This window comes from Trachemys scripta, chromosome 2, assembly GCF_013100865.1.
Source record: "Trachemys scripta elegans isolate TJP31775 chromosome 2, CAS_Tse_1.0, whole genome shotgun sequence".
Taxonomy (NCBI): domain Eukaryota; kingdom Metazoa; phylum Chordata; order Testudines; family Emydidae; genus Trachemys; species Trachemys scripta.
In genome coordinates this window covers 261,908,895-261,932,688 of record NC_048299.1, presented here as the reverse complement: position 1 = coordinate 261,932,688, position 23,794 = coordinate 261,908,895, and the positions used below count along the sequence as shown (strand labels likewise).

At 38.9% G+C, this 23,794-nt stretch overlaps 1 protein-coding gene across 1 annotated transcript in view; it reads left to right on the top strand.

The window, feature by feature from the left end:
- The window catches only part of TMEM65 (transmembrane protein 65), a 55,741-nt gene extending 32,316 nt beyond the window's left edge, over positions 1-23,425 (top strand). Inside the window, exons 2-7 of the mRNA XM_034763576.1 lie at positions 417-461; positions 3,397-3,464; positions 4,918-4,972; positions 7,707-7,749; positions 16,376-16,481; positions 18,517-23,425. Of these exons, the coding sequence (XP_034619467.1) occupies positions 417-461; positions 3,397-3,464; positions 4,918-4,972; positions 7,707-7,749; positions 16,376-16,481; positions 18,517-18,612 (413 nt within the window). The 3' untranslated portion in view covers positions 18,613-23,425. The remainder of the gene's footprint in view (positions 1-416; positions 462-3,396; positions 3,465-4,917; positions 4,973-7,706; positions 7,750-16,375; positions 16,482-18,516) is intronic.
- The last annotated feature ends 369 nt before the right edge of the window (positions 23,426-23,794 follow it).

Below are 23,794 nucleotides of genomic sequence, written 5' to 3'. Positions count from 1 at the left end.
TTATTTGTTTATGTAGACCTATTACTGCCTTATTGCTGTTTCCCAGAACTTTCCTCCCCCAATTTTAAAACAAAGGTGCTCATCAAATTTTTTGAATATAGGCAACTTACTTTGCATAATTTTGATATTTTTTCAGTTTAATAATGATATGGAACTAGTCTGAGGCTTCCCTATTCTATATTTAAAAATTACTAGAGAGCATGTTAGTCATGATGATAATGTTATCTTGAATCCAATTTAGATGTATCCTTGTATAATATATTGATCTATCCCTGTATTTTTATTACTCCACTACAACCACATTCCTTTATATACCCTAGAAGGCAGAAAATAGAGAGATACAGTAAAGGTTTTATATTGCAATGAAATGGAAGTATGATTAGACTAACTTTCTAATTTCTTTTTGACCTATCTAGAGAAGTTGGAAGTTGCACCACCATCCCCAGGACAGCTGAAACATGGTAAAAGAAAAAAAATACTTATTGAATGTAGTTGTATATATTTTTTGATTCCTCATACTTGAAATACTTTGTCTTATTCTCAAAACTGTGCAGATTTATTCTAACTCCTCCTTTCATTAATGGGAGCTATCTACATATTTTCCTTAGTGACTAGTGAGAGAACCTACATCTGGAATGGACTGAAGTATTAAAAAAGTATCTGCAATCACCGTGCTGTTGTATCATAATACTCTAATTGGGGAAATGACCAGATATCTTTGGTGTGTCTTATTGTCCCTAATGTCTAGTTTACCCACACCCCAAATACAAATTATTACTTTAGAGGAAAAGAAATTCAGAGCCAGTACAGAACAGTGTATTGGTTCCGAGCTGTGTTGATATGGTAGCATTTATTTATTTATTTTGCATCCCACAGAAGTAAATTATCATCTGCGTGTGGAGCGGTGGTGGGGGACTAGAAAATAAAAACTATAAATATAGGTGTTGACTACTAAATTCTCAGAAATTTTATCCAACACTTATATTTATAATTTTTATTTTATAGTCCACCACCACCACCACTCCACACACAGATGATAATCTACTTCTGTGGGTTAAGAAATAATTTACTCAGATACCACTTCCTGCCAAAAAAGAGATTCACTGAATCTTAACACGTAACATTTTTAGCCTAATCCCAAACCTACATCTATAGGAGAGAACTGTGCTATAACCAGGCTGATTTGACTACTAAATTCTCAGAAATTTTATCCAAGTCAGCCTGGTTATAACACAGTGTTCTCTCCTATAGATGTAGGTTTGGGGTTAGGCTAAAAGTTTTAGGTGTTAAGATTCAGTGAATCTCTTTTTTGGCAGGAAGTGGTGTCTGAGTAAATTTATTTCTTATCCCACAGAAGTAGATTATCATCTGTGTGTGGAGCGGTGGTGGGGGACTAGAAAATAAAAACTATTTGTATATACTGGGTTGAAATATTTTAATTTTTTAACTGCACTTACATCTGCTTAGTGTTGATCTTCCATAAACACTTTAGCAAACAGATTTACTGGCAGAAATGTTTGCCAAAGCAATTTATATTTAAGCAAATATTGCAGAATATTCATGGAAAGGAAATTTCAGATTATCAAAAGTATTCATGCTGTTAGCCTGGAAAGAGTTACTCGCATGCCGTGACCAAATTGAGTACTTGAAACAGGGAACAAATACATAAAAACTTTAATTATCTGTGATCAAAATGAACAGGGAAAAAACCCACCCCAGTCCAAATTATTCTTGACAAATTATGTGTTCAGCTCTATTTATTATCAGAAAGAATGTAAGTACCTTTTTCTTGTACATCAATGGACAAACACACTACTACACCCTTTTCTCTTCTTTAGTTGTGTAAATTGTTTGTAGAGTTACTCATTCAGGGACCAATCTAAACCCTATTGAAGTTATTAGAATCTCATTGACTTAATTTAAGAGTTTGATCAGGCCTTTGCGCTACAGATCCATAGTTGGCAATACAGTGTGTCACACTTAGTGTTTTCTGTCTATTGCCTTCTTAATGTCCTCAGTGTTCAAGCTTGCTTATGTACCAGATGTTTACAAATCACAATCCACTACACATTTTCAAATGCTGATAGGAAGAGAGAGAGTTTTTACTGTCATTTAGTATAGTTCCAAAATTCCAAACTAAACCTTAAGTATTTGGGGGCAAAATTTTTTTTTTTTTTTTTTTTTTTCAAGTATGGTATTTTAGTTCCAAAAATTGGATTACATCTAGGTGCCTCTACTGGGTAGTATGAGTTGACTGTACCATTCACATTTTTATGATCCTTTCGGTTTCCCTTCAGTGTGAAATCAATACTCATAGGTTTTAATTTTTCCCTTCTTTCTTTCTCTATCTCTTCCCTCTCCTACCCCTCCACATGTGGTTGTACCTCTGTATGTTTACAAAATAGTGTAAATTTTAAAAGAGCATAGATTTTAAGATACTATTGGGAAAAAGTGCCAAAGGGCAGAAACATTGGGAATATGCCAAAAAAGATGTTAAAATGAGTCTATTCCCCACATTTGTTTTTTACGTTATATGCATTATTCTTCAATTCCCTATTTAATATTTATATTCGAGTAGCACCCAGAGTTTCTAATCAGGACTGTGGCACCACTGAGACAGGTGCTGTATATAAATACATACAAAGACATATTCCTTTCCCCAAAGTGCTCACAAGCTAAGAACTATTGGGGCAGAAGAGATGGGAATGATAGCAGAAAGAAAGAATTGTGCTGTAATGAAAGCCTGCTTATTGAAGGAAGGTACTCGTGTCATAGCCCATACCAAGTTTCCACAATATTGAGTTATATCAAGTGGCATTTTCTTCTCTTGAACTATCAGAGGAAAGGTGAGGGGTAGAGAAAAAAGGAAGGGTTGGGAATGCAGAAAATGGAGATGAAACTCAGTTCTTCAAGCAGGAAAATGGGGAACTGATTTAAGTGTAGAAAATATGAGCACTGGCCAAGAAACATAAAGGAAGACATACTCCTTGATCTGAGGAGTTTACAGTCTTAAAAATAAATAAATAACAGCTCTAGGAACATGTTAAGGACGCCAAGATAATGTGATAACTATAGACGCTTGCAGGGCCTCCGAGCCTGGGCTTCAGCCTCAACTCAAATGTCTACACTGATATTTTGTAACCCCACAGCCCGGGATAGTTGCAGCCATGCTATGGGTCTTCTATTGCAGTGTGGGCATACCCAGTGAAAACAAAAAGATCAGGACAACGAGACCAAGCTATATTAAAGCAGCCGGGGAAAGACTACTGCATGTGTGTGTCTTAATTTGTCTTTTAAATCTGATGTCTAGCAATTGAAGAACAGCTGAAACTTAGATTTATTTAAATTAGTGAACTCAGCTATAGATTCTTACCTCTTATTACTCATTTCTTCCAGTGTTCTTCCACAATGCAATACCTTTTGTAGGGTTTGGATTCTTGGATAATGCAATTATGATTGCTGCGGTAAGTTTGTTTTTATGTCTCATTTTGATAAAAGAACTGTAGTGTCTCAGATTAAATACACATTTATTATGATTTCCAGAAGACTTTTTTCTACCATGTTGCTAACGTCAGTCCCATTTTAGTACTTCCAGTGGGAATATTTTCACATTTTATTTAGTTATACAGAATATTTTCAAATTTTTTTTTTTTTACTTTTCAGAATAGTGATGTTCATGTCTGAAGGGGCAATATTAGAGCTGATCTTATTTTGGCTTGGTTTGAAAAGAACTTGCTTTTTTTCCCCCTGCTCTTAAAGATCTGTGCAGTGTGAGCAGTCTAATACACCTCTACCCCATATAACGCAACCCGATATAACACGAATTCGGATATAATGCGGTAAAGCAGCGCTCCGGGGTGGGGTGGGGGCGGGGCTGCGCGCTCCAGTGGAGCAAAGCAAGTTCGATATAACGCAGTTTCACCTATAACGCGGTAAGATTTTTTGGCTCCCGAGGACAGCGTTATATCGAGGTAGAGGTGTATGTGAAGAATCCTTCATTCTGTTGACTGACACTGGCTTGTCGTGTGACATTAGACATGTCATGAAACATGTTTTACTTATAAAATGGTTATAATATATCATAGCACGCAGGAGTGTTGTGATGCTTAGTGTTTGTAAAGAATGTTTGTGACTTGCTGATAAATAGATACACTGTAAATGCTGTTGCTTCTTTTTATTACAGTATTTTATTAATCTAGGTGGGTTAAATTGGAATAACACTTTCAAATATTTCTACCTAGTTCATAGATTCCATGGTCAGAAAAGATCATTGTGATAATCTTGTCTTAACATCTGTATAACATAGGCCATAGAACTTCCCCAAAATAATTCCTAAAGGCAAAATAAACTAGTGGAGTGGGTGGGAACAGGAGTAGAGGCCAAAAAAATCTTTCTTCTAATCTTGATTTTTTTACCACTGACCTTAGGGGGTTGGGCATGCTACTTTATCACATTGTGTCATCTTCCTCATCTGACAGATAAAGCCCTAACTAGCTCATGTGGTGCTGAGTATTTATTATTTTGATTAGCATTTGAAGATCTAAAAGTGTTAGAATAATTGTAACATTTATTGGGTTTACATTTGATAATTAAAAGAGAATTAAAATAGGAAATTAGTGTGCTGAGATTGGGACTCTTGTTTTTTGATGTCCATTAGGTAGCCACTGTGAAACAAATATATAGTATGAAATGAATATAGGAGGTATTAAATATATGAAGCAGGGATCTGGATTTAAGGGAATGGGAAAGGCTGGAAGGAGATGTTTTGGTCAAGTAGAAGCTATGGTATTCCCTACCTCTGTACTTCTAAATAACGAAGCAAGCAGCCATCAGTCTGTTATGTTAAGTATGAATGTTCTTAACTTATTGCTGACAATTAATGCCTCAAATAATGACAAGACAAACTTTTATTTTCAGGGAACCCAAATAGAATTATCGATTGGAGTTGTCCTGGGAATAACAACTATGGCAGGCAAGTAATATAAACACAATAATAAATGTAAACCAAAATGGCAGATTCCTTCAATCTAGACTGAAAATGAGCCACATGGATTTGAAGCAGCTGCTCTTTGTTCCATAATTGAATCTTGTTTATAGAGAAACAACTCTCAGTTGTTAAAAGTAAGTATTCCATCTACAGTAATGGAATTTTCAGCTGAAATAGCCTCCAAAGATATTGATAGATTGCAGTTGTTGTGTTACTTTTTTTTTTAAAAAAGTGGCATTTGTGTAGGAAAGCTGTAAACCACCAAGGGCCTGATTCTACAAGCTGCTATGTGCCTGCAACTCCAAATAAAGTACACAGGAGTTGAGGGAACTCACCTTGCAAAATCAGGCCCACAGTCTATAGCTTTTAAGTATGTTTAAATGATCTTGTCTGTTTACCAGTATTTGCAACATGTTATTTAATTCTGTCATACTGTTTGAAAGAAGACTCTAAAGTTCCAATTGCAGAGAAAACGGCACTTAAATGCTGACATGAAAGTAGGGGTGACTTTGTCTTGTATAAATCCTAGATGTAATTCTTTAGCAAAATTCTGCTTTACTACAAAATTATCAAAAGTTATTTTTGTTTAACTCATTAACGGTGGCCAATGCCAGATGCTTCAGTGGTAATGAACAGAACATGGCAATTATTGAGTGATCCATCCCTTGTCATCTAGTCCCAGTTTCTGGCAATCAGAGGTTTAGAGACACCGAAGGCATGGGATTGTATCCCCAACCATCTTAGCTAAGCCATTGATGGATCTGTCATCGATAAACTCAAGTAATTCTTTTTGAACCCAGTTATACTTTTGACCTTCACTGCATCCCCTTGCAAGGAGTTCCACACATTGACTATGTGTCGAATGAAGAAGTACTTCCTTATGTTTAAACCTGCTGTCTGTTAATTTCATTGGGTGAACCCCTAGTTTTAGTATTTTGTGAAAGAGTAAACAACACTTCCCTGTTCACTTTCTCCACACCATTCATGATTTTATAGATCTCTAGCATTTTGGAATGCAGAGTGTAGTTTCTCCATCTGGGTGTTCTCCTCAAATACTAGTTAATAGGACATAGAATGAGTAGTTTCCTTGTCTGTTTTTAGAAAAATACACATTAGCAACAGGAATTTAGTTATAAATCCAATAGCATTAGCAGACCTTTTTGAATGACTTTCTTGACGTGGCTAGTATAGACCTAGAAAGAGTGCTCAGCTGGAAAATGTCAAACATAAAAGACACACAAATGTGACTGAAAATAGTGCTATGCTCTGTAATTTTCCTTACTGAGTCCCTGTTAAAATGTGAAATACTGTATCGTCAAGAAAAACTGTTGATTGAGAGGGAAGTGGTGTCTGATTATGCCATGTTGATTTATTTGTTATGTGATTTGTGTGTGTGTGTGTGTATATATGTATGTATGTATAATTTATTTATTTATTCATTCATTTAACTGGGAAGAAAATCTAAGTTAATTAGAACTATCCTTAAGATTAGTTTGGCAATTTAAAGCTTTTTGTTCTGCTTGTCCATACAAGATTCAGTATGCATGTTGGTATATACTGGCTGAATTACCAGTCTTAGACATTTTTACACCAGATCTGAAAAAGTTGTGTCTAGACATTGCCAATGGCATTTAGTAACAGACAAGTAAAGCCTAACAGGCGGTTTGGGCTTTATGGAGGCACTGTGGTGTCTTTAGTATTTTACAGTCCTCATGGAATGCTTTGTGACCACTCAGTGTTGGATAGACTTACAGCCTTTACATTGGCCAAGTGAGCTGTTGTTTGATTTAACGGATACCCCCAGCACCAAACTACATGTTACACCGACTGTCTGAATTATCTCCTTTATTTTTACTTCTGATATAAAGAAATAATAATATAAGTTTTGAAGTTGGGGTACTTCCTGTGGTTTACTTTCAGTGTTGTGTGTACTCTGCACATGTGGGACAGTGGCCCAGAAGGCAAGAGGAATTGGTTTGCCTTGGGTAGAATGACTTTTAATGTTAATTTAATTAAAAACAAATCTAACAACAAAAAAGTAAACCTGCTTGTGAGTTCTGCTCTTGCAACATAAGGGTTTTAAATGTGTGTAATGGAAAACATTACTCTTTCAGGCATGTATAGAATATATTTGCTCAGAATAAGAGCTAGTCTACATGACCGTGCTACATTGGCACAGCTGCACCAATGCAGCTGTACCACTGTAGCGCGTCTCGAAGACTCGCTGTGCCTATAGGAGAGCACTAGCCTGTCGGCATAATTACTCGACCTCAGTGAGAGGCGGAAGCTATGTCCATGGGATATCACTGCCTTTACTGGAATATCTGTCATACCTAGCTATACAACTTCTAGTGCGAGTGCTGCTGTTTCTGTTAACTGACTGGAAGCCTTTTTGTGTGACTCAGACTAAGGACTCCTAGCTCCTTGTCAGATGTACAAAGTTGGCTGATGGCTATGGCCATTGTTAACTACATACTGAAAATTTGTTATGCCGTGTCCCAGGTCTGAGTGAATTTCCTGAATTTAATAAATTCAAGAAAATAAGTGCACCACCTATGGTGTTAAAGCTCTGCTAGATCTACTGTTACAAATTGTGCTGCTAAAAGAAATCCTAGTGTAAGAGAAGAAACTTACTCTGGATACTCATGCTATATATCTTAGTACCTCTTTTGTCAGTGGGTTTTGTAAAATAATGCTTTTCTGTTTCTCAATCTTTCAGCTGCGGCTTTGGGAAATCTTGTTTCAGATTTAGCTGGACTTGGGTAAGTCTGGATTTTGCTTGAAGTATGTTATTGCCTGATCTCAAAAAAAACAAAACAAACCCCCCCCACCCAACAAAGCTTAATATACTGTAGAAATCCCTTTGGGTGTTTCTAATTCTTGAAATGTGTATTAACAAACCAGATACCCATAAAGATACCAAAATAATTGCCCTTCTCTCCTGGTGTTTCTCAGAAATAAAGCTGCGTTCTTCGAATTACTGCACATGTGGCTCTCAATTATGGTGTTCATGTGCCCCAGTGCAGGAGTTTGGAACATTTTCAGTAGCAGTGTCCAGGAGGGGGTTGCCCGGCATGCCCTCATCCCCCCCATTCCCCAAGTACATAAAGGGCACAGTGATCCCAACTGCCACTCAGTTCCTTCTAAATAGTTCATATGGTACAGCATATATTTAGGCATTTCACTAGTCAACATCCTTCCATGCTTTGACTGTTATAACAACTGGAAATCATTTATATTATGTACAACAAGTGGCTGAAGTTTTTTGTTTCTAGATACTGTCAGCTTGTGTTTTGGCTTTTCCTGCCTGAAATATCTAAGACAACCACTGGAAAAGCAATGCACTTGTTCACTAAATATTATAGTCAAAGTGTTTGCTGTACTTCCGTCTCATTTTTAGGTTTTAGAGATCTTCACACTTCTCCCCACCACCCCTCGTGTCATACGCATAGTGTCCCTCTGTAACCATCTTATTATTTAGTAATTGCTCTGATAGTTGGGGGTTAATTTGTTTATAGTTACTTTATTTATATTTGTGAGTATATTGGTTATCCTTTCAGTTAGCTTGTTAGCAGTAGTTGTTTTTTAAAGGCAGCAGCTTATGGCAGAGCCCAGATCTCCAGGCTTCAAGCCACGTCTCTCCTGGGGTGGGATCATTCCTCTGACTGACACCTGCGATAAATGCCTTTACTGTCTAAGTGAGGAACATGGCCACGCTGAGTGTGATTTTTTTGCAAGTCCTTCAAGTAGCGCACGAAAAGTAGAGGCAGTCCAGACTTTTTCTTACGGAAAGATCTATGAGATCTGTGTTGGATGTTCACAACTTACCTTTCCGGTGCTCCGGTCAGCAGAAATGTGGCACCTAACGCAGGAGAAATTAAGACAAAAGAGACTCAGCGGAGTCCATCAGAGCAGCCAGGGACCCCTGCTGTCAGAGGACTAAGGCCAGGTCTACACTAGGAAATTAGGTTGGTATAACTACATCGCCTAGGGTTGTGAAAAATCCACATCCCTGAGCAACGCATTTAAATTAGCCTAACTCCCTGGTATAGACCACGCTAAGTCGACGGGAGTATTCTCCATTTCACGTAACTACAGCCTCTTAGGAAGGTAGTTTAAGTACCCTGACAGGAGAAGCCCTCCAGTTCACTGCAGCGTTTTAAATGTAGACTTGCTCTGAGTGACTCTGACTCCTAAGGGCTGGTCTACACTAGAAAACTGGGATTGATCCGTCTATGTCGCTCAGGGTATGAACAATCCACACTGCCGAGCAATGTAGCTGAGCCAACCTAAGTCTCTGTATAGACAGTGCTTCCCTTCAATTTTTCCATTGACGTAGCTACTGCCTCTTGTGGAGGTGGATTACGTATGCTGACAGGAGAACCCCTTCCAATGGAGTAGGTAGCATCTACATTGAAGTGCTAAAGCTGTGCCACTGTAGTGTTTCAATTGTAGACAAGCCCAGGGATGACATGGCACAGCTGTACTGCTGCAGCATTTCAGTGTAGACACTGCCTACACTGACTGAAGGGGTTTTCCCATTGGCGTAGGTAATCTATCTCCCAAAGAGGCGGTAGCTAGGTTGATGGAAGAATTCTTCTGTTGACCTAGCACTGTCTTCACAGGGACTTAGGTCAGTTTAATAGCACTGCTCAGGGGTGCGGCTGTCGCACCCCTGGCCAGTGTAGTTAAACTTACCTGCTTTTTTAGTGTAGGCCAGGTTTCCGTTTCGCAGCACCAAATCCTGTCTCTGCGGCTGGGAGGGCAGGGGAGCTCTTCAAAGGAGCTTATGCCAGTGTTATGCCAGTGCTGAGAGTGCAGTGGCGCTCTGTTGTGCTGCAGCAGAGCACAAAGCTGTGACAGAAATCTTCCTCTTCCTCTTCAGCTAAAAGATCTCAAAGGAAGAAGAATTCAGACAGTCACCTGTTTTCCTCCTCTTTGGCACAGGCTTCAGCAGCACTCTCTCTTTCAGCATCAGAGTGGTCAGGACTACAGTCTTCTGCAGTGTTTCCCTCGTTGGCACAGCAGTATTGATCAAAGTCCCTTCTGGGCAAGCGTTTCAGCTGCTGAGGAAGCTTCAAAGCAGGGAGAGGCATCTACAACACCCTCACTGCAGGGACCTTTTTACAACTAAATTTGCAGTTCCAAAAGCTTCTTTTGTGTCTTTGCCAAACCTGGAATCGCCAATCCTGGAAGTTCCCCAATCTTTGTACCAAACACATCCCCTCCTCAAAACGAAGCCAGAGGACCGCTAAAGAAAATTGCTTTGAACCAGCATGTCGATACAATTAAGGATTTAAGTCCTACTCAAATCCTTCCACCCCCTTTTATGGCTTCTGCATTAGAGGTTTCTTCATCCAAAGACTCTGATTCCTCTTCAGACTCTGACAGGAATCCTTCACCAAAAAGGAAATTGCACGAACGCAAAGAAAAAAGTCTTGACGGACATATGGAAAGGACCTTCCTATTTAGCCTGAGGATGCTAATTATTACTATGCTCCTTGATTCCCTCCACTTCTTTCCATATGGTCCACAACCATGGCCATATTTGTCCCTCATGGCCTCAATAGTTGCAATTTTGAGGAACAAGTTCTCCCACAGTATATGAAATCTATTCATGAGTCATCTGCTACAAACTCTTATAATTCTGATCTCTCTCCTCATGAAGTTCAAGATGCAGAGAAATAACAAATTGTAAGTGATGGTGAAATACCAGCCCAACAGGACAATTCTTCTGATCTTTTTTCTTACCTGATGAAACCATTTCATAGGCTACACCACTTTCAGCTGATGATTTTTAAATCTTTGAGGAAGTATATGACAAAAACACTAGAAGTTACTATGGTGACAGTTCAGGAAAAACATAAACTTTTTGATATTCTGCAGTCAGCATCCCAAAGCAGGTTTGCACTACCTATTAATGAAGGAATATCGGATCCAACAAAAGATTTCTGGGCTACCTCTGTTTCCATTTCAGCGATTGCAAAACACGCTGATCATAGATATCAGGTGCCCTCCAGGATTTGAGTATCTTTACTGTCATATCATCATCTCGCTTCATCACCACTGGTGCTTGCTGCAGCCAATGAACGATCAAAACAGACTGGAAAATCTATCCCTAAGGAGGCTGAATTTTTTTTAAAGAAAATTTACTCTTCAGCATTTTTATAGATCAGGATAGCAAATTATCAAATCATGCTAAATATGATTATGTCCAGTGGGTAGACTGTCGGAGTTTAAGGACAAATTGCACTCAGAGTAGAGATGAGTTTAAAGCTATTTGTGAAGAAGAGCAGCTTATTGCTAAAACCTCTCTTTAAGCTACGTTAGATGCTGCTGATTTGAGTGCTTGTTCAGTGGCTACAGGTATCATGATGCAATGCTCACCCTGGTTCTCTGCATCAGGTTTACCAAAAGAAGTGCAAGTGACAATTGAAGATTTGCCATTTGATTGTCAGAATACAATACCCACCTGCTGAAGTGAAAAACAGATTGACAGAGCCAGACGAGTACCCAGAAGTCACCTCCTACAAGACAGGGCCAACAAAGAAAATAACAGAACACTAATCCTAGATCAGATTTTGTTCTCGATGGAATGGTGGCTGATACATGGAAATGTATGTGCAGGAATTCCATTTGCCCCTCTGATTGCATCCAAAACTTTGATAACATATGCATCCAAGATGGGCTGGGAACACATGCAAATCAAGACCAGAGGCCATGAGTCTGAACGTATCTAGAATCCACAGTTCACATAAATGTATTTGAATGAAGGGTGGTAAGCTTAGCTTGCAAAGCATTTCTACCTGTCATAAAGAATTACTATATCCAAGTTCTCGTGGACAATTCCATAGCTGCCTATTACTTAAACAGACGGAGGCACGAGATCAGGTCGTCTTTGCCAAGAAGCCATAAAACTTTGGGAATGGTGCATTCAGAATCACATCAAACTGACAGCTCTTCATCTCCCAGAAAAGAAAAAACGGTCTAGTGGCCTCACTGAGCAGGAAAATGTACTTATCTCACAAATGGGAATTTAAAAAATGCAATAGCAAACTGATTTTTTCAAGATAGACTTATTTCCCATCAGTTCAAAATAGGAAATGTGTGATATTTTGCTCTTGAGCAGGAAAGAATCTGAAATCTCTAACAGACGATTCATGATTTCTTTGGTCACACTGTTTGAGGTATGTTTTCTCTCCATTTCCACTAATTCCGAGAGTGTTAAACAATATGGCAAGAAAAGACTTGAATTATACAGGTGGCTCCGGCTTGACCTTGCCAGTTTTGATTCTCAGATCAAATGCTACTGTCATCAGTTTATCATATCATCAATTGATCACATTCACAGTTCTGGAAGACCTGTTATCATAGAATCACGGTCTGAGTCTCCACTCAAATCCAGCCTCTCTGCCTTTCACAGCCTGGATGATATCTGGATGTCCTCAACAGACAGAGAGCATTCTTCAGACATACAGAGCATTCTTCTTCAGAATAGAAAATTATCCACTAGGGCTAAATACCCAGCCAAATGGAAACATTTTACTTTATGGGCAAGGTCTAAAGGTTATGCTCCATCTCAGTGTTCAGTTCCAATAATATTAGATTACCTCTTATCTTTAAAGCACTCAAGACTATTTATCTCTTCAATCAAAGTCCATTTGGCAGTGATATCTGTATTTCATTCTCCAGAAGAGGGAGATACATTTTTTTCTCATAAATCAGTGAATAGATTTATTAAACAGCTTGTTCACACTTTTTTTCCTTCTGTGAGAAAGATTGCTTCAATATGGGACTTAAATGTAGTGCTTTCTTCACTTATGGACATCTCCACTTTGAACCTTTATCAAATTGTCCAATTTATCTACTAACAGTGAAGGTAGCATTCCTGGTGCCAATTAACATCAGCTGGTAGAAGAAGCATATTTCAAGCCATATGGATTCATCCTCCATACACATTTTTTCACGTGGGTAGAGTAACTGAGACTGCATCCATCTTTTATTTCCAAACTACTATCAGATTTTCATATCAATTAGTTCAGGCATTTACCAGTTTCTCCCCACAAAAGCCTTATTCTTCACCTGCTGAATCTAAATTACGTATTTTAGATGTGAGGTCCCTGTTATATTGCCTAGATAGCACCAGATCATTTCATAAAATGTCAAGATTTTTCATTGCTTATGATGATTAAATCAAAAGGGATGGCTATTTCATCACAAAGACTTTAAAAATGGGTATAGCCTGTCTTAGAACTGCTTATGATATTAACAAGAAGAGACATTTGTCAAGCATTCGAACCACTCCACCAGAGCATAAGCTTCATAGATAGTGTGCTTAAGTCAGGTTCTAATATAGGAAATATATAGAACAGCTACCATGTCTTCAGCTCATACATTTACGAAACGTTATTCGTTAGTTACTGATTCAAGATTTGATCCCTATTTTGGTAGAGCTGTTCTGCAGTCTCATTTCCGATCAGTCCTAGCTCTCACCTCTTACAGGTAACTGCTAGCTAATAACTATAAATGGGCTCCACATGTGCAGTACCACGAAGAAGGAGGAATGGTTACTTACCTGATAGTAACTGTTGTTCTTTGAGATTTTCCGCACATGTGGATCCCATGGCACACCCACCGGACCCACAGCTTAGAGTCTTATAAATGAGGATTCTGGATGGCAAAAGGAACTGAATAGTGATTGAAGTTGCTGTGACCTTTGTGCCTTTTGGAGGGGGCAGGAACACGAGGGCATGCAGGGCACATGTGTGATGTCTACTGGACACTGCTAGTGAAAATGTTCCAAACTCCTGTGCTGGGGCACATGGACCCCATAAGTAGAATCCACATGTGCAGAACATCTTGAAGAACCGCAGTTACTATGAGGTAAGTAAGTTCTTAATCTGTTTCTTACAGTAGCTGGAATTACGATATCTTTACTCACATTGATTTCTCTTCCCGTTTCGGAATGTATTTTAGCCTTTGTGCCATTCCGAAAATATAGCAAAGTAGCTAAAGTTTAGCTTTAAAAGTTTTGCTGTATCCATTAAAAGGTATATTCACATACCTTGCAGATGATAAATAGAATTTGCACCCGTTGTTGCAAACAGAACTTGCGTTCACAAAACCCATTCATTTCAATGTGTTCTGTAGATGCAAATATGAAACAATTGCCTACTGGTAAGGGTTAGGATTGTGTTTGCACAAATGTTTGTACCTGCAAAGTGTGGACCCACGTTTGTATGTATATATGTGTTTTTGTGCATGTCTAAGTGGAGACTCAGTAGAGAACCAGCTCAAAACTTGACCCTAAGGTTAGTTTGTTAATGTTCAAGTTGTATTAATGTAATGAAATGGCCAGAAAGTGAAAAACTGTGTGCAGATAAGAGAAACATAACTAAAATGCCATAAATCCAACATTTTAATATTTTTCATGCTATGCTTTTTTTAGAGCAGTTTCTTAAAAATTTCCTTGATCATCTCAGCATGACATACATTCTGTGCTAGAATATGAAGTTGCCATCAGCAGTGTGTAGGGTCAGTATTTGAGACTTTGGGCAAGATCTTTGGATAGCATTATGTGCTGTCTTACCCTCAGTTAGTTCAACGCTGTCTCATTCTGGAAGAACAAAGCCCACAGTGAGAATCCTTTAGTGTTAGTATCTTCAAATAACTTTTCATATACAGGAAAAAATATGGAAGCTGTTATAAACTGTTCAGTCCTAATCTATAAACTTGACTTTGTTATAGTTTGAATAGACTCTGCATCTTTCAGTCCATCTAATGTAGTTTACTAGTGTGCCTAGACAGGTGAACTGGAACATCCCAACAATCTGCTTTCAGGCAGGTTTGTTCAGCTGGCCTCCATCTTTGGAATACACTTCTTTTTATGGTGTTTATTTCCAGAGGACTTGTGCAACCTAGAGCTCCATAACTATTTTCTTTGAGGCTTATTTGTCAGGCCAAGTGCTTCCTAAACTCACTTCCACCACCTTTACTATGTAGCAGCCCGCTATCTGCACCTAACCATAAAAGTGAGACTAACCTCCAGATAGATAAGTTGGTTAAAAGCAAAAAAAACGTTCCTAACCTGCATTCCTCTTCAGTGGGATAACATTGCACTGATAATACCAAGTGTTTCCCAGCAAGTGGCTAAAGTTCCAGACAAGCTTTGGAATATTGCCAAAGCTTTGACTAGCGGTAACAGGCTTTTAGAATCTCTACATAGAGAATTTCATGGTAATAACAATTTTCCCTTGGAAAACTGAAAAACTTGAAGAATTGCATATAAACTAGTAATTCTTTGGAATGACTTACCTGTATTGGGAGGGGCAATCTACAAATACAGTGCCTCATAGAATTTTAATGTATTTTGCAAGTATTAATGTGCCTTGAGAATTACAAAAGTGATAGAGTGGGTGAGGTAATATCTTTTATTGGACCAACTTCTGTTGGTGGAAGAGACAAGCTTTCAAGATCTGTGTAAATACGGAAGCTTGTCTCTTTCACCAACAGAAGTTGGTCCAATAAAATATATTACTTCACATAGCTTGTCTTTCTAGTATCCAGGGACCAACACAGCTGTAATACTGCAAAAGGCTAAATAGATAGTTAACTCTGTGAAGAACTTTTATCTGAAACCCTTATTTTATCAGTTCCATTTTAAAAAAGGTAACTTTTGTTTGCCATGTAGTTACTTGTATGATAAGGGTTATGGTAAATATGCTGAACACTCAGAATTACAATGGAATGTAACTTTTATTTTACAGTTATACCTTTTTCTTAAAATGTAATAGTACATAAGAGGGGGAAAGATGTCTTTAGACTCCAGACTTGAGTAGTTATCAGTGGTAAATTAGTGTGTGTGACTTTTCAGATTTCTTTTCCATAGGAAAAAAACATATTGAACATTAATTTCTGCCTCAGCAACTGATTATTAAAGCACAAATATATATGATATGATAGAATGTTCCATGAATAACTGTTGAGAGGGAAGCTCTTATGTTCTGGATTTTTTTCTAGTACTGAAAAAGACATTGCTAAATGGTGAAATATTTTTTTCATAAATGTTACTGTAAAATGTGCCAAACTACAATAATGTCCAGGACTTATTACGTGAAGGTTTGGTTTTTTTGGAAGGTTTGACTAATTAGGGAGTGAATTAGTCAAAAGTATTCGCTTACCATGTAAATGTGAACTTTCAAGTCTGAATATTTTCTTCTATATGCCAAACTGGCGGGTTAGCAGTACAGCATGCAAGAAGAAAAACTTTTCAGTATAAGTTAGTACTACTTTTGCACAAATAATTTAACTTCAGTTGTGCATTACTCCAGCTAATATATTTTCAAATCCAAAAGCCTGAGTACTACTAACATGTGGCTCTTTTTTTAGTCTTGCAGGCTATGTTGAAGCTCTGGCTTCGAGAATGGGCCTGTCAATTCCTGATCTGACACCCAAGCAAGCAGATATGTGGCAAACACGTCTCAGTGCACACCTGGTAAATATATTTATGTATAGTTTGTGTGTACTTTTCACTGGTCATTAGCAGGGATGGGCAGAATCCTTCCCCCCCCCCTCCCAAATATCAAATACTTAGCTTTTGGTATTTGGTAAATACTAAATATTGTTGTGTCAAGTTGGGGGGAAGCAGATCTGGGCCAGGGAGCGGGCCGGGGGAGAGGGGCGGTAGATCTGGAGGAGTCTGGATGATTAGAGGCAGGCTGCAGTAGGGATGGGGTGGAAAATAGCCGCACAATCTGCATATGTCTGTGAACTCTGGCTGTGATGGTAAGATTAGGTGGGTAGTCAGTCAATGTGATGGGTGGCAGTACTTGTCCTTTAGGAAGTTTGGTATCTATATTAATTGTCCGTGTCAGACTTACTAAATGCTTTCTGGCAATATATCTGTAGTGTGAACAAAACTAATTCCAAGCCTTAATTTATGTATAAATCTGTATGTTAAAAAAAAAACTTTCCTCTAAGTAAAATGTGCATGTTAAAGGAATATCCACTACCTAGACTGAGGATAGAAATCATTTTCAGAATTACTGGATATTCATCATCTTACAGAGAGAAAATATTGGCTATTTTATTTTATTAAAAATTGAAGTATTTGATATTGACTCATTTAAAATGGGGGGGAATTAATTGCCACAGAAATAAACTGACAAATTTCATTGTGATGAGATAAAGGCTAGAGCTGCAAGATGAAGGAAATATCCCAGCAAGAGCTGAAAAAGTAATGTAGGAATAGTTTACCTTGATGGAAATTAGGGTAAAAAAAATTACAGCATTTATCTAGGAAAAGTAGTTATGGAGGGGTGTGTGTTTGTATGCAACACCACCAGCAGCAAAAGAAGCAATGAATCCTCTAGCCTTATGTACAGTTACTAAATGTTTTCAGTGGCACACTCATCAGCCTCTAGCATTTAGGGTTTTCCTATGCTAATTGCTAATCCCAAATGTTAAAATTGTGAGAGTCTGACTTCTGGAACTTTAAACGAAGTTAACTGTAGAGCTACTCTACTGCTCTTCCTACACATCTTTTTGTAAGATCTCATTCATTCACATAGATTCAGCTTCCATTCTCATGCCGATGACTCTCAAATCTGTTTTTCTGCTGTCTCCGTCTAGCCAGCATCTCTCTTTGACAACATCTTCTAGGTCTCGTACCATCAACTTAAACCTAACATGGCCAAAATTGAACTCACTGTATTTCCTCCCAAAACCTTCCCACTCCACCCTTATTTGTCACTTCACAATATGACCGTATTTTTTTTGCTCAATGATCTAACCTGCACATCACCTTTGACTTCTCCTTTGACCTAGACATGTGGGCCCAAATCTTGCGGGTTCTTCCTCCATAACGTCTGTGAAATCTGACCTACTTCTTTGTGTACATGCAGCAAAATCTTACAGGCCCTCATCTCCCATTTTGATTACAATAACCTCCTCTTCTCTGGCCTCCCTGACACCTCCTTCACTCCCTCCCATTCCATTCAAAGTGCAGCTGCTAAGGTATCTTCCTTGCCTGTCATTATGACCATGCCACCCCTTTTTTGAATCCCTCCACTGTTGTCATCTTCTCCATCACAAGAAATTCAAGTTCTTGGGCTCTCGTTCAAGCCCCTTAATAGTTCTGCCCCTCCCCCCCACTACTTATTCACACTGTCTTCTTTTATTATGGTGTGTATCCAACTCTTTGTGCCTTGCCACTGCCAGCCTTGTCCACTTGCATATATATATTCCTCTTCACCACTCTTTGTATGTTGCCTGACTTGGGGCAAAAAACAAAACAAAAACCCATTGAATTAATTTGACATGTTACCCTGATTGCTGTCCTTGCGTGTTTATATCTTTTTTGTCTTCCTGTATTGTAAGCACTTCAGAACAGGGTTGGTTCCTAATTATGTGCTATTGCAGTGGCTAGTGTAATAGGACCTATTTCCTGATTGGGAGTGCTACCACTGTGCAAATGTGTAGCAACTGGACTGTGAAAACCCTGGTAATTTTTCTCCATTTTTTTCCCTTAGGGTAAAGCTATTGGAGTGACCATTGGCTGCCTTTTAGGAATGTTTCCTTTGTTCTTCTTTGGAGATGAAGAAAAAAAACTGGAAGAGAAAAATTAACCTTTTTACAATACAAATAAAAATGTAAACTAATGTACCTCAATTATTCAATTATGCTGTCAGAATATTTAGGAATTAACTGACAGTAACAATGTATAGACTTGGGAACAAAACATTCAGCATGTTTTATGAGTACACTAATTTATTGTAGCTTTGTCTTATTCAGTACATCTTTTTATAAGATACCATTTAGCTTTTTATTTAATGTAAATTGTTGAAATGTTTTCACTTATAGTAGCAACTGACGTTTACCGATTCCCTCTCACCTTCATCCTGTAACAGGATTATTACTTAATTGCCTGCTCTGGATGTACTGTGCAGATTTTGGGTTTCCGTGGCTGCTGCCTAACTTGTAAATGCATGCCAAAAAGGGTCCTTTTGCTGCTGCTCAGGTCCTCCAATCCAGACTATCAATGGGGCCAGTTGGCGGGTGATTTGGAATGAGGTCATAAAGCATTCTTGCAGTTTTTTCCTTTGAGCCGCCATTTCACATTGCCTGAGGATAGACCTGTTTCAGCTACCCCCCACTGTTTGGTTTGCACTCCTTCACAATTCTAGCTAATATTGCCTGCAAGCCATCCATTACACGCCATCACTTCTTGACGAGGTAAGTGTTTATAGGTGGTGCCTTGTTACCAGGTTCTTCCTTCAGAGTTTATACACAGTCACCCATTTATTTTTTTTCCTGAAGCAGTATTTTGAGAATCAAGTTTAAAGTTAGTTTGTGGAATATCCCTTCTTTCATCTAACCCACCTACTCAAATAAGTTACAGCACCTACTTCCAGTAAGCATAACTTTCCTCTCTTTCTGAACTTTAACTAAACTCCAGGAATTCCAGCTGAGCCCCAATGGAGTAATTATGTGCTACTGGCAACTGGATCAAAACAATAAAACTGTTTTGTACAGAATAGCAGATAGGTTGAGAAGAGCTGTAGACAAGGGAGGGATGTCTTAAGATGAAATTGGAAAAGGAGAGTTATCTTTGAGATGGTGATACAGGAAGTCTCTTCCAGATGAGTGCACAGGACAAAAAATGAGGTTGCTCCCTTATTGTTTTGAACACTTCGTGCAAAGGGTATGAACCAGTGCTGTGTCCTGTCCAAGAAGGATATAACTTGAAGATCGGTTTCAGTCAAATTAAATCAGATTTCAGTGTGCCAACTCTGGACACTTTCCAGATCTGCCAGTTCTACATGTTTTCCTGTAGACTACAGATTTTCAAACCATTATATGGATTTGTGGGGAAAACCTCAAATATATGGGAAATAGTCTTTGTTTGCTTGTCTTTTCCTATTCATCTGCATCATGGGGAAGGAGAGCCAATTGGAGCTGCTACACAAGCTGATGGATAGTCTGGTCCTTCAGTCTGCGGAGCGCACAAGAACTGTGCTCCACTATCTATTAGCTGGGTAAGCAAAGGCTTGAGGGCTGGTGAAATGCTCAGCTCTTTGGTCTTAGAACTGGCTGGGGAGTTGCTGCTTCCTGCCAGCTCTGCAGCTCCCCATGTCCCCTTGACCTCCCCCATCTGCCTACGTGCATTTGCCCTCCCATGAGTCTCTAGCCCCTGACATCACCCTATCCACTCTGGCCCCAGCTTTCCTCTTACCTTAGGAGTCTTCTGGGACGGGCCCTGATGACCTGCCCCTCCCCTCCATAGGTCTCAATACGGTACCTGGCTGACTCCCTATCTCTAGTCTTTGGGGACCTGCAAACAGTGAACCCATTGCCTCCCAAATCCCACAGAGTCCCACGGCCTTTAGAGGCAGGGACATAGCCTCCCAGGCACTGAGCTCTGCTGACTTCAGGAGTAGCTCTACTCAGTGGGTGGGGTTTCCATACCCCACTGTTGCTGGCAAACTCCTCCTATGGGGGTGGAACTTTCTTCAGCAGCCAGGGCTGGAGCCAGCTGAGCTTAATGCCTGCAGAGTCAGGGGGTGGATTAGACAGTGTTCCCCCCCCCCCCCCCCCCGGCAGTCCCCCAAACACTGGAGATAGTAGGTAGCCGGTCCTCCCAAAGGCACATAGGTGTGGGAGGCCATTACGGGGAGTAATGGGGGAGAAAGGAAAAGAATTAGGGAATCATAGGCCTGGGATGTTTATCAGGAGGGATGGAACTTCCACGCTTGGAATCCCCATCCTTGCCCTGGGCTCTGTCTATGAACGGTGAAGCCTATGGTATGCTTTCCCTCCTCTTGTGTAATGTGGGAGCTGGCTTGGTAGAGGGTTTTGTGGGTGATGGGATGACTGCATGGACTGCATTGGGTATGAGGTGCAAGGGTATGTTTGTGTATGTAATGGGTGGGTGAGATTGTTCAGCACAAGTGGGTGGAACATACATGGGTGTGTGAAGTGGGCAGGTGTGCATGTATAGTCGGAGGGTGTGGGGCTGCATACATAGAATGAGTGGGTATTGGGTGTGTATGCAGAATGACTGGAGTGAATGGGGGGGGTTGGTGGAGGAGTGAGTTGTCTGGGTAGTATATGAGTAACGACGTTGGGTAGGAAGATGGGATGGAGTGAAAGTGGTGAGAGATGAATGCTAGTTGAGATGTATGGAATGAATGTATGAAGTGGACATGAGTAGAACAAATGGATACATATCTGAATTTATGCATATTTATGCATGTTCATGCAACTATAGCTAAATTAAAATCTACTGGGTTTTTTATTTGCAAATGTTTGCAGGTATGGTTTCCTCATTTAGAAACTCAATCTGGTGGTCTCAATCTTTCTGTTGAAAGCTATCTTAAGATGAATGAGTGCTCATGTCAAAAATGCTTAACAGGTGGTTTCTCTGATAGTCAAATTGGGGAAAAAAATCAGTCTGGATTAGTGGATCTGATTTGCAGAATATAATTCACAGTTAAAACTAGACCTTTGTTTATTACTTTAGCTGTGAAGGCATTTATTGGAAAAGCAGATTTGTGGGTTTTTTCCTTTTTTTGCCTTATTAATTTTACTTATTTGCATCCCTGTATAATCTTTTATGTTTCTTGGTGAGTGATGAGTTATAGTTGCAATTACCATATTAAATATTTTTAATATTTCAGTATATGACCCATCTGTACTGTAATCATAAATTCCTAATAGTTGCTTACAAAGAAGAGGATCCTCTCTATGTACAATATGGAAGAAGATCCCAAAAGCAGGGTAGAGCTAGGGCACTTTATTTTGGCAGCTCTGCATCCTTAGATGAGTTTTTCTAATCTGTGCAAAGATAGTAACAATTACCTTAAATCCCATGAAACTAAGTGTTTTGTTTGCTGTTGGAAAGACTTTATTATTGCAGCCCTTATTTGTTTAACGTGTTTGATTAGCAGCTCGCCTCCTTGGTGGTAAAACTCATCTCCCTCTTGACCACTTCCAGAGGCCCTGCCACAGCAGTACCAGCCCTTTAATCCTAATGGATGAAGAAGGAACCAAGAAATTCTATCAACTTGTTAATAAGCTTTGAGATAGTACTGATAAAGCTGTGTCTCAAAATTGCACTTCCCAGATAAAGATGACTTTTCATAAACTTTCTGTTAGTATCCCCTTAATCTGTAGTATCAATTCAAATGTCCCTTGTTAGGATAGTATAATCTTCCTTCCAGTATAAGTTTGTGTTTTCTGTGGTGCTTGGATGCTTTAAAATTGATCACCTAGTAGTAGTTGTCTTGTCTGGAAAGGACACTTTGATTTTCTTCCTCTGCATATGTATTCAGTTCGCAAGAAGCTTTTCTTCTTTTGACTACTGTTCTTTCCTATTTTTTTTCTTTACAAAGCTATAATTAGTCCCTTTTATTTATTATTTTTTTTAAGATGGAGAACACATAAAATGCATTTTGGATAGCAGTCAAATTAATATTTATCAAAGTGTAACATGTTGCTGAAGATAAGTACCATACTCTAACGTATGGTACTTTGCACGGAGTAGTTTCAGCAGTGTTTCCCATTACAATACTGGTATTGAAATTTTTAGGCAATATTCAAGCTTCTGTACTTCACTGACTGATTAAAATTGGAACACTAACTTCATTCTCATTATTTTTGAGAGCTTGCAAGAACAAATACGTAGCTAAATTCAGCTGTTGTAGTAGTGGTCATTTAAAAATGACAATATTAAGTCCATGTACCATTGTTTATTACCTTGTGCATGTAAATTGAGTGCATTTTGTTGATACTGTATGGTAAACTATTGTTCTGCAACCAATGTTTTTAACAAAAAAAGATGAACTAAAAGATCTTCAAAGAAGTTAATGTGATTTTGTTTTAAAACTACTGAGCTGGCCATGAAAAATTATAATGGGCAGGCAACACCGTGGTTGGAAATAGTCTTGGGTGTCTCAGACCAGCCGTGGACAGGGAGATCGTGAAGGTGACCCCCTAAATCTCCCAGGATTTGGGAAAGAAATAGTTAAAACTGTGGGTGAAATCCTGCCACCTTTGTCACCAGTGGGGAAGCTCTCACGGTTTTCAGTGGGGCTAGATGTCACCATGTATGTGGGATGGCTCAACAAGGCTACAGGATTAACCCTTGTGTACCTCAGTAGTGAGAAAATAGGGATTTGTGCCTATTCAGTATTGTGAATCTCTCAGCATGTGTTTTTAGTAAATGACCAATGCCAATCCTGAGTGCTCTGGCTCTGTTCTTAAAAACACAGATTTGAAAAGACCAAGCATATAACAAGAACTACCATGTTGTCCGTACAAGTTTTTTAAGAGACTTTGTTCTTACTCCATTCATTTATTTCTATCAGTTTTGTACTGTATGTAAAATGGGCCTTTAACATTAAAACTTGGTAGACGTGAAATTGTTTTTATATTCTGAAATGGTATGTCTTTTATTGTAACTTTAAATTTCATTATCAGTATGTTTTTAACAAATGATTCAAGTGATTACTGTAGTTTGAGTTCTTCCTTTTGCTTCCATTGCCCATGATAGATTCAGGGACATTTTTTAGAAATAACCACCGAAGAACATGCATTTGATAGTATGGTGTGTGCCAAACTGGGAAAGATCTTATTTTTTATTAATATTGTGCATACGTCAGTGTGTTTATAATGCATTACCTGCTATAGGGTAAGATCAAAAGGGGTTGTTAGAGGAACCAAGCAGGAAAAGGAAAACAATCACCTAGATAAGGAATGTCCCAGCAAAACACAGTAGCCAGGTTATTAGCTGTAAAGAAGCGACTTATC